Source organism: Sorex fumeus, unplaced genomic scaffold (genome assembly GCF_029834395.1).
Source record: "Sorex fumeus unplaced genomic scaffold, SorFum_2.1 ptg000054l, whole genome shotgun sequence".
NCBI classification, from domain to species: domain Eukaryota; kingdom Metazoa; phylum Chordata; class Mammalia; order Eulipotyphla; family Soricidae; genus Sorex; species Sorex fumeus.
In genome coordinates, this window is record NW_026606111.1 from 17666202 (window position 1) to 17678496 (window position 12295).

The 12295-nt window shown below is 38.5% G+C and overlaps 1 protein-coding gene across 4 annotated transcripts in view; it reads right to left on the minus strand.

Moving 5' to 3' along the window:
* Positions 1 to 12295, minus strand: part of USP45 (ubiquitin specific peptidase 45) — a 64243-nt gene that overhangs the window by 14971 nt on the left and 36977 nt on the right. For 3 of the 4 annotated variants that reach the window (XM_056125124.1, XM_056125125.1, XM_056125123.1), the window contains 2 exons: positions 9811 to 9898; positions 2082 to 2163 (listed from right to left, as the gene is read on the minus strand). In XM_056125124.1, coding sequence (XP_055981099.1) covers positions 2082 to 2163; positions 9811 to 9898 — 170 coding nt within the window. Of the gene's footprint in view, positions 1 to 2081; positions 2164 to 9810; positions 9899 to 12295 lie in introns of those variants that run through there. The other variant, XM_056125126.1, reaches the window with a different exon arrangement.

Sequence of the window (12295 nt, forward strand, 5' to 3'; positions counted from 1 at the left end):
GTGAACACAGCAAAATTAATTTAACAAGAGCAATTAATGACTCAACTATCTATATAACTTATCAGTTATACGATATTATTCAAATAGTTTCAAATATTTATAAATCAAGAAATTATGCTTATTATTTGCTGCAAAATAATATAAAACTGAGAAAACTGATGAAGTATCATGCATTGACTATAGTATAAGCATGGATTACAGATACAAGGAACTTCTGTTTTCAGAGGAAGTGGTTAGGACTGTACCCACAGTGCTCAGGGCCCTTCCTGGCTGAACTAGGGATCAAACCTGTTTTGGCTACATGCAAGATAAGTGCTTAAAAAAAAAAAAAAAAAGATAAGCACCTTAATGCTGTACCATCTCTCTGGTCCCAGGCACAGGGATCTTAATTATACCATTTGCTTCACTTTAAGATGGAAAATTTCCATAGAAAATTTCAATTTTTCACAGGAACCATAAAAATTTCCATATAAACCACGTGGGAAAAACACAATAACAAACCTATTCTCTACTCTTTTCAAATGTCTCTTCCTTCCTGTTTGAGCTTCTCTTCAAATTTCATACAAATAACACTTGAAAGCACTGAATACAATTATTGCAGCACTGAATATAGAACAGACTTACATATGGATAGATCAAAATATTATGATAAGATGTTTCATTAAAAAACAGCAAAAGGATTGAAAATAAAGTAACAGGAAAGGAGGAAAGGGAAAGTGGGCAATTATTCTAAGCATGCACTAGATGGCACTCTCTCAAAACAAAAATACAAAGACCATACAAAAAGTACAAAGTACACATACCAGCTATTTTTAAAAATCAATTTTTTTAAATATGTACCTTTAAGAGTAACATAGTTTGGGAATATATAAACAAAATATAAAAATAATTAAAATTTTTCTTCTAAAAATGATTTTCTACTATATCGCAGGGCAGAACATACATTTACTCTAAGGTAGATCACTAATGACAAAAGGCCTAAATCCACACTTTAATACTAGCAATTATAAGTGATGGGTTCTAATTAATTATTGTTTCTACCTCACACTTGGCTGGCAAAGGGTCAGTAGGAGTGGTTTTAAAAGTTTACATGTGGGGCTGGAGTGATAGCACAGAGGGGAGGGCGTTTGCCTTGCACATGGCTGACCTGGGTTCGACTCCCAGCATTCCATATGGTCCCCTGAGCACTGCTAGGAGTAATTCCTGAGTGCACGAGCCAGGAGTAACCCCTGTACATCGCCGGATATGACCCAAAAAGCAGGAAAAGAAAAAAGTTTACATGTAAGCATGACTTAATACTCTGGTGAATAAATCATTATTAGAACTCTTTGGAGTACCTAAACATTTTACCTAGTTAAAGCAGACAATATAATAAAACAATAACACAATTAGATAATATCTATTAAGGCAGTTATCCAAGCATATTTTAACTGCAAAAATTATTCAGTAAGATGCTGAATGGAAGTTTCAAAAACTTTTGTGTCTTTCTTAGGATACCTCACAAGATGGCATTCGTGCCAGGCTGTTTATTATTAGTTTTATTCATTTATGTTTGTTTTTTTGGGTCACATCCAGCAATGCTTATGGCAAACTACTGACTCTGTGCACAGGGACTATTCCTAGTGAGTTCAGGAGACCATATGGGGTACTGGAGATCAAACCCAGGTCAGCCGTGTGCAAGACAAATGCCACACACGCTATACTATAACCCCAGCCCCTGCTTTAAAAAAAATTTTTTTTAAATTCACACCAACACATTTCAAATTTTTCTATTATTACTTGTAGTTATTTGAATATACTCTCATTTATTTATTTACTTTGCATTTGGAAACCATACCATACCTGGTCGTGGTAAAAAATTATTCCTGGTTTTGTGCTCAGGGGTCACTCCTGATAGTACTGGGGACTGAACCCAGTGAGTGTGGTCAGCCACATGCAAGGTGAGCACTTTAACTTCTGTACTATCTTATTAGTCCAATATACTCTCCTCATTAAAAAATCAATTCATATAATGCTGAGCTTCTCCCCACTACCTCCCCAAAGAAACCTAGAACACTTTAACAGAAACTGAATGAACATACCTTTGACTTTTTTTCTAGTTTCATCATCAGCAGTTTTAGTAGTGGGGTTATTAAATGCTTTTAGAATACTGGCTTGTATTCTCTATAAAACAAAATTAATAAGAATTTAGTCAGACTCTATACTAGAACATATTCTTTCAAAGCAGTTGGTTTGTATTTCCACTGTTTTAATAGTTGCTGGCCAATTAAACCTCATTTTGGGGAGGAGGGGAGTACTGGTGGCTTTGCACTCAGAGATAGCTCCTGGCAGTGCTAAGGGGAACACATGAGGTACCCATTGTACTATCTCTCTGGCTCAAGCCCCATTGAGGAAGGGGTGGCACACTCGTCTAAATACCCCAGGTTTACTCCTGGCTTTGCACTCAGGAATCACTCCTGGTGGTGCTCAGGGAACCATGTGGGGATCCAACCCAGGTTTGCTGTGTCCAAGGTAAGTGCTCTGTTCTATCTCTCCTGTCCCCAAAGCAACCACCTATTACATATTTAGAGGCTCTTAGTAAATTATGAGTTTTGTATTCAATATGCCAAACACAGTAACAACAAGTCTCACAATGGAGATGTTACTGGGCCCACTCGAGCAAAATCGATGAACAACAGGAGGACAGTGCAGTGCAGTGCAGTGCAGTCCATATTTACACATCTCTTGCATATGTTTCAGAAGAAGCCAGCTTAATTGATAGTTTTCCGAATAAAACTATATATTTCAAGAAATAAGTGAAGTTAGGAGAGGGACAAATATAGGATGATCTCTATGTGAATTATAAAGCATAAATTTATAAATTATAAAGCATAAATTATAAAGCATAATAAGGGAATAAAAAAAATAACAGACAAAGGCAATTGAATCTGAGAACTATTCTACAAAACTGTGCTTACCACCTTGGGGACAGGAAGGGGTAGGGGGTATTTAAGGAGAGGACCCTGAGACAGTGGGGAGGGAAGCAGACACACTGGTGGAGGTCTTTGTGATGGAACATTATTGGCATGAAACCCTATCATTAGCACTGTAGCAATGCACTGTCCTCCCGTTGTTCATCGATTTGCTCGAGCGGGCATTTTGAGACTTCTTGTTACTGTGTTTTGGTGCATTGACCATGTCACAGGTAGCTTGCCAGGCTTTGCCGTGCAGGCGAGATACTCTCGATAGCTTGCCAGCTCTCTGCGAGGAGCGGAGGAATCGAACTTGGCTCAGCCACACCGGCCGTGAGCAAGGCAAACACCCTACTGAATATCATTAATAGTATTATAAATCATAATGCCTTCCAATTTTAAATTTAAAAAAAAATGTTTAAGTTAACAAATACAATTTTTCCCACAATAATGCCTCTAATTTCTGGATATATGTATGCCCTGCTTTGTTTAGTGGTACTCCCAAATAACTTGCAGCAGTGAATCAGTAACTATGTGGTGTTCAGGATCAAATCTATTTCAATATGCAAAGTAAAGTGGATGTTTCTAATCTCTAATTCACACTGTGAAAGCAGGGATTAGGGTAAGCTTGTTAATTATCCTTCAAAAGTTTTTTTTGAAGACTTCAAGGCAGTTTCCCGTATGTGAAACCACTGTTTGACTGGGACTTACTAAAAGATCCAGATACACCAAACCCAAATTGTTAACATCTAGGAAAGAATAAAAATATGACATATTAAAATTCATTGTTTCCAGTGTTGAGAAGAAAATTCACTACCTTCTGTGTCAAGCCAATTGAACAGAATTAGAATTAAGCAGTCAAATAAAAAATTTAGGGGAAAAAATACAAAATTGATCAAAAGCAGAAGGAAAGTATTAATGAAACTGAAAAACCAAAGAGAACAAATTAATCAAACGCTGCCTGAGGGGCAAAGTGACAGTAATTGCCTTGCTTTGCCTGGGGCTGGCCTTGTAGGATTTCTCAGCACCACAAAAAAAAGTCCCTAGAGCACCTCTGGGATCACACCCTAGATCAAAGCCTGAAACAGCCCCAGAACACCACTGGGTGTGCCTCACTGTACCTCTCAAAGATGTTGACTGAGAATAAATCTACTATCTAATCTTAAAGATAAAGCTGAAAAGCCTAACAAACACACCTAAGAGGAAAGCCTCTTTAAAAAATGAAAAACAATTTAAACAATCATACTTTACTCCACCATAAAATGTGGAGATTCAGATCACTTCCCAAGAAATTAATCCCAGAAGAGAAACAATCAGTTTTTATGGGAGCATCTGGGGAGAGGAAATACATTTTTTAAAAAGTGATCCCCAACAAAAAGCTCCAACCCCTAGAGGAATGCCATGAAACCTATGTTTCAGGGTACAAAAAGGAGAGCTATTCAATTATTTTCATGAAGAATCAGGCTGGTAACAAAATCTGAGACAATGTACAGAGTCCACACCAATATCATTTGTGAAAAAGTTCTATATAAAACATCAGCTATGTAATACAGCAACATAGGCCTAGAGAGTTAGCATAGTGGGTAAGGTGCTTGCCTTGAATGTTGACTTGGGTTTTATCCTTAGTACCACATAAGGTTCCCTGAACCACTGCCAGGAATGACCCCTGCGCACAGAGTCAGAAGTAAGCCATAAATACTGCCAGAGTAGTTCAAAATTCACCCACTCTCCCCAAATACAGCATCACATTAATTAAACTGTGGCAGATGCAGCTTCACTGGAGTGACCCGTAGCATTCAGGAACCATTTTCCTATGAACTATTCCTGAAAACTCTCAGAAGCAGAAAAAACAGAGTGGCCTCTAGTCTTTTTTTTTTTTTTTTTAGGGCTGGAGCGATAGCACAGTGGTTGGGCATTTGCCTTGCACGCAGCCAACATGGCCAACCCGAGTTCGATTCTTCTGCCCCTCTCGGAGAGCCCGGCAAGCTACCAAGAGTATCTCGCCCACATGGCAGAGCCTGGCAAGCTCCCCGTGACGTATTCGATATGCCAAACACAGTAACAACAAAGTCTCCAATGGAGACGTTACTGGGCCCGCTCGAGCAAATCGACGAACAACGGGAGGGTCGTTACTTTACTTTACTTTACTAGTGAAACACCATGATCATTGGTGGTAGAGAATGGGCTCTAGCTTGTTTTTTTTTTTTTTTTTTTGCTTTTTGGGTCACACCCGGCGATGCTCAGTGGTTACTCCAGGCTCTGCACTTAGGAATTATTCCTGGTGGTGCTCAGGGGACCATACGGAATGCTGGGCCACGTGCAAGGCAAACGCCCTACCCACTGTGCTATCGCTCCAGTCCCCTCTAGCTTATTTTTAAGGAAGTCGCTAGTTTTGATTGCTCCTACATTTCTACCATGTATTTGGATTTGGACAAATCTGGCTCAGAATGTATTCCTGATCCTGCCCACTGACTTGTCCAGAAAGAGCCCTTATAAATGCTAGGATACTTCAGGAAGCCAGAGCCAGACGATGTTTGAGATTCTTTGAGCTATTCTTTTAGAAGCTCTTATCCAACAACGGCAATTAATTTGTGCTTGCTACTCATAAAGACTAAATAATGCTATTTAAACATGCATAGCTCTCAAAGCAATTGAATAATTTAGGTAAAAATCAAAATAATAGGGGGCTGGAGCAATAGCACAGCAGGTAGGGCGTTTGCCCTGCACATGGCTGACCTGGGTTTGATTCCCAGCATCCCATAGGGTCACCTGAGCACCGGCAGGAGTAATTCCTGAGTACATGAGCCAGGAGTAACCCCTGTGCATTGCTGGGTGTGACCCAAAAAGAAAAAAAAATCAAAATAATAGTTCTCTCCGATGGGGCAGTAATGTTTGGGAGGAAAGGAACAGTTAGGGTACTAGTAACATTTTTGTTTAAAACTCTGGGATGGTGGTAAGAGTGTTATTGTAAATAACTTCTGGGAGGTCAGGGGAATGCTCCTAGGGTCACAACCATTACTTATCCCAGCTCTTTTGATATATATAAGATAGTTCAATGGTTGGGGGTTTGGCAATGGGATGCTTCTTAGGGCCCAAAGAGCTGAGGGCCATCGAAGCCACCCTGGGGAGGTTCTTGGGTTAAGGATATATTCAGTGATGCTCAGGGGACCGTACACTGCAGACATCAAACTCAGGGGTTGGTGCTCCAGCCCTTTGACTATCTCCTGGTCCATAACTGACTCTATAAGGTGCTTTAAACTGTTGATTTGTGCACACTCTTCAGTATACCTGATTTGTTAATACATTTTTAATGACATCCCCCAATAGCTGTGAAACCGAGTTTCATTTCCCAACTCATACTATATCCCAAATATAATATGCTCAGCACATTATATTTCCTAAATACTTTTAACTGTAAAATTCTCTTAGATACCAAAGACTTTTAAGACAACTTAGAAGTCTAAATTTATATTACAATTTAAACTATATTAAATTCACTAATTCAGATATGATTTGCAAGATAATTCAGTGAGCCTTTACTATATTCTGAAATGTGAAACAGTAAAAACAATGAAATTATTTAAATATTAACTGGTAGAATTTTGCATCTTTCTCATATTCAAATCATGAATTTATGATCTCTACTCTCATTTCCATTAATAGGTACTATATCAAAATGAATAAAATTAATGGGCGTAAGTCTATTTACATGCTCACACTGTTAGCTATTCTTTGAGGCATTTAGGTTAAAAAAAAAATGCAGCCTTCAGTCAGGGGTACTGCTGAACAGTAACACATACATCAGTTAGCAGTTTCAATGTTCAACTCTTTAAAATCTTCATCTTAACTTTCTTTCAAACATAGGGATGCGAAAAACAGGTAAAGCTGCCAATATCCTGATCTAAATGATCCTATCTGGTAAAGCATTGGTGATGTGGATGTGAGAAAAGGCTGTATCATTTAATGATTGCCCAAATTAAGAAAAAAGCTAAGCAGCACATATTTCTAAGTTGAAAAGACTGCCTACAAAGGTTCTTAAAGGAAATTTAGATTTAGCTTGCACATGAAAATTTACAATCTTTGCATAAATGAACCGCTGAGGGCTCATACTCTAAGAGCATGTCCTCAACCTTATATCAAAAAAAAAAAAAACACCCACAATAAGCAACAGGAACAAAGGTTTTTAATCATTACTAAAAGATTCTGGTGGCAGACACAAAGCTGTGGCCTTTCCTCAATTAAAAAAAATACATGCAGTGACAAACTGCAAGAGCAGCACGAGTGACAGCTGTGGCGTTCCCACGCCAGACAATGGGGCTCCAGCTAGGGCACTCACTGTATCTGACCTCCAGGACTGTCCTTGCAACGAAGGAGACTGAATAGATCTACAGACGTGACATTTTAATTTTGTCACACCATCTGAAACCCTCAAACAGGGGAAAAACGATAAGAGCTTCAAAAAATAAATAAACAAACACCAATGTTTTCTGTTTCACTGTCTGAATGTTTCAGATACCATGCATCCCACCTTACCACTATGACAAAACTATAATTGTAAGTGAAAATGTCACTGATAGAAGCAAAAATTTAAAAGAAAAAATTTAAAAGAGAGGCACCATAGCACTGTAGCACTGTCCTCCCGTTGTTCATTGATTTGCTCAAGCAGGCACCAGTAACATCTCCCTTGTGAGACTTGTTACTGTGTTTGGCATATCGAATACAGCACAGGGAACTTGTCAGGCTCTGCCGTGCGGACAGGATACTCTCAGTAGCTTGCCAGGCTCTCCAAGAGGGACGAAGGAATCGAACCTGGGTTGGCAGCTGGCAAGGCAAACGCCCTACCCACCAGCTATTGCTCCAGCCTAAAAGAGGCATAGGTTTAAAAATGTAAAAGAGAGTCCATCAACAGGGAAAAAACCAGGTAAACGGATCATTTTAAATTCCACTTACAAAAATACATTTATAATACTGAATGGCTATATGTAAAAACAAATAATTCTGCAAACTGAAGAGAAAAAAATCTTTTTACCAACTGATAATCTTAATGAATTTAAGTAACTTTTATCTGTAAGCTCAGAAACATTATAATGCATTGACTTTTCACAAGAGTAGGATAATCTCTCTCTCTACCTTATACTTTGTATCTGTCCCCCACAAAAATTTATCAGCTAGTGGCTCAGATTTCTTACATTTCCAAAAAGTGAAGTAATTACAAATTTTAAATAGCAAGCATAAAATAAATTATACTGGTCACTGATGACCACACACTAAAACTAAACCTTAGAAGGACCAGGAATGGGCTGGGGAAATGACTTTAATGGTAGAACATGTTTTACATGTTTGAGGTACTCAATTCTATCTCTGGCACCACATGCCTCCCCCTGATCCAATTAATGAGTATGGCCCCAATTACTATACATAAATATAAGTACATTAGGCAGAATTAATTTAGATTAAATTGATTATTTTTCTTTCAAGAATTATGTAACCATTTGAGGTTAAGCACAATTTATCCAACAGTCACTAAGCATCTACTATGTACAAGCACATGGAATACAGAAATAATACATTGTTTCCCCGTGGTATATTTGATATGCCAAACACAGTAACAAGTCTCACAGTGGAGACATTACTGGTGACCGCTCAAGTAAATCGATGAACAACAGGAGGACAGGACAGGCCCTCAAGCATATGAGGACTTCAATTTCATGCACTCGCTTTATTAGTTAATAAAAGATTAGTAAGTATATTAAAAAATGCACAGAAAAGTAGGACTTCTAATATAAGCATTATGATTGACAGATACTGCACAGAGTACTATGTTGAGAGTGATTCAGAGGCTGAATCCACTCAGCAGAAACTATGAATTATTAGAAATGTCTATTCTAAGTGAGAAAGGAGGAAAAGTAGACAATGAGTACTATGTAATCAACATCTTTAGTATCTTATACTTCTCTGAAAATCCTATTTCCATAAACCCCTACAGAAAAGGAAGTAGAATTTACCTGACTTAAACTAATGCCAGTAAACAGTCAATTAAGGGCTAAGATTGTAACAAACACCAAAGAATCTATCCAGTCCTTTTCTCAGAAGTTCCATGATCCAAGCAAGACGCCGGGACTCCATGCCTTAGCCACAAATGACCAACTGATTCCTGAGTGCATCCTAATCCAACACCAAACAACTATGTTTCCCTCAGTTAGAAATTTAGAACTGGGATTCACAAATGACCAGGTCCAGTATTCTATGTGTTGACCAGCAACATGCAAATGGTGGTCAAGTTGTACCATCAGAGAGAAGCTACTCAGTCTGAAAAAAAAAAAAATTAAAGAAATCTGGGGAACAAGAACACTTCTGGATTTCTGAGAATTTTCTCATTCCAGTTTTCCCAGCCATCTCCCCTGTACCTGAGCTCTTAGAGTCCTTTACTTACACAAGTTTAAACTGGTTTGTTATCTACAATCTAAGGGTATCCTTTATAAAGAATAACAGGGATGTGGCCTGGTGAAAGAAAATCTTACAGGAGAGGAAAAAATAGGATAGGGAAAAATCAAATTATTCCCAACTATATATTAAAACTATGGAAGACATTAAGGAAATTTTATGTTTTGTTTTTTTTTTTTTTAAGAATTTATGTGATTGGGGCAATACAGCAGGTAGGGTGTTTGCCTTGCACACAGCCAATCCGTGTTCGATTCCCCAGCATCCCATATGGTCCCCGGAGCACCGCCAGGGGTAATTCCTGAGTGCATAAGCCAGGAGTAAGCCCTGTGCATCGGCAGATATGACAACAGAAAGCAAAAAAAAAAAAAGAAAAAAGAAAAAAGAAAAGAGAATTTATGTAATAAAGAAACCTGACCTTTGTTTCCTCTGTCCTCACTGCATCCAAAAGATAGTGAAGAAGTTCCTGGCTGTCTTGCTGTTGCAAACTTTTAAATCCAGGGGCTCTGTGATTTAAAAACAATAAGAAAACAATAACAATAACAAAATGACTATAATTGTGATACATCAACAATATGTTAGTATTTTAAATCAGGTTGATATAATAGAGTTGAAGGTTTAATTTCCTTCTTTTCCCCCCTAATTGGGTAAAGTGTGAAACTAGAAGAGGTGATAAGTGTACTAAAAATAATATTGCTATCAGTAAGCAACTAATACATGCAAAGCACATTACTCAGAGCTTTACTTGGGCTACACCATTTTCTCCAGCTTACAGATGAAGGCTCAGAGATTTCTAAAAATAACTTGCAAGATTATATAAATGTTAAAACACAAACAAACCAGTTTTCAAATTCAAGTCATTATAGTCAATTATATCTGTACCTTAAATAATCAAAACAAAAGAATACTTATTTTAATACTAGCTGTAAAGTGGTATCTTTGTGAATGTATTTCTTTAAATGAGTCAACAATTTCATTTCCTGGACATTATTTAAAAATAAAAAGAGCAGATCCTATTCATAGACACATAGGAACAGCAAATGTTTGATTGCAGGCAGTTTAACAGCAGTATTTTCTTCAAAAAGAAACTGGTGCTAAGGATATACATTTTTGCTTTAAATAAAAACGTACTTAATTTAGAAAGTGCTCTATTCAAAGATAAGGATGAATCATGTCAAAATACAAAATAAAGCTTGCAGCAGTAAAAGACAAATTTTCTGTGGTCTCATGACATACACAACAGCATTAACAACACAAACTGTTCTATACATGAAACCTGAACAAGAAGCTAATTCATACAGCCACTAACACATATCCAGTCGTTTGGTTCTTTTGTTTGGTTACACCTGGCTATACTTAGGGCTGACTCATGGATCTGTGCTCAGGGATCACGAGATCAGGGATCAAACAGTGTTTTGCAAGCACAAGCACCCACTGTCCTATCACTCTGGCCTTAGTCTTTCGGCACTTTTTTTTCCTTTTTGGGTCACACCCAGAGATGTTCAGAGATGACTCCTGGCGGTGCTCAGGGATATGGGATGCCGGGGATTTATGTGATTGGGGCATACAGCGGGTAGGGCGTTTGCCTTGCACACAGCCAGGTCGGCCTCATGCAAGGCAAATCTCCTACTCTCTGTACCATCACTTTGGCCCAATCTTTTGGTTCTTATAGCTCAGCACTTTTAAGCATTACCCCCCATTATCTAATGACAAATATTCATCCTAAATATACACTAACATACATCCTTCTGCTTAAAAAATCTATCAACTATCAGTGGTTCCAATCTGCAACAGGAATCTTCATTTACTTGACTCGCTTCTGCTGAGCAGAAGCAAACAGAAGCATAAGGTCACAAACCTTTCACTTACTACCCTGGCAGGCTTCACTTTCTATATGTGGTGGATAGTGACCCACTTACTTGCAGATCAGAGTGGAGGGGACAGAAACCAAGACGAACTCAAATTCTAATCCTATTTGGGAGAGGCAGGAAATACACTAAACTCCACTTGTATTATAGCTAAGAAGGAAGGCCAGTGAAGTGGAAGAAGATTGGAAGGGAAATTCTTCAGAGATCCTCAGCAGCCAAGTGGCAGGCAGGAGGAATATTTACAATTCTCAAAGCACATTTGCTGGAAGGAAATCAAACTGCTGCTGAATATAGAAAAAAACTCTCCAACAAGCTTCTGCTTATAGCTCCATCTCAACCACACACAAATCACTCAAATGCCTTCTAAACCAGAATATTTTGACCAAGGACTCAGCAAAAAGAATCATAAATGACTTACAGAATCACTAATAGTAGACAGCTGAGCTATCCACTCTAGTCCAAATAAAGTAATACAGGCTGGAGTGGGAGTCCAGAGGGTGGGGCACTTGCCTTGCATGCACCCAGTCCAATTTGATCCCCAGCATCCCAGATGGTCCCCTGAGCATCACCAGGAGTGATTCCTGAGTGCAGAGCTAGGAGTAACCCCTGAGTATTACTGGATAGCTTTCCAAAATCTCAAGTTATAAGAAGAAAATGTACGCACACTCATAAAATGGGAATGAACCACCAAAAAGAAATTTAGAACAAGAGAAAATTTGTGGAGAGGTCTTATAGGAGAAGTTGAATCAGTCTGATGAACAAAATACAAAGAAATTTTTTTTTTTTTTTTTTTTTTTTTTTTGCTTTTTGGGTCACACCCGGCAATGCTCAGGGGTTACTCCTGGCTCATGCACTCAGGAATTGCTCCTGGCGGTGCTCAGGGGACCATGTGGGGTGCTGGGAATCAAACCTGTGTTGGCCATGTTGGCTGCGTGCAAGGCAAACGCCCTACCCACTGTGCTATTGCTCCAGCCCCACAAAGAATTTTTTTTAAATCCAAAGAAAGAAAGGAAAAAGAGAGAAATGGAACTATCA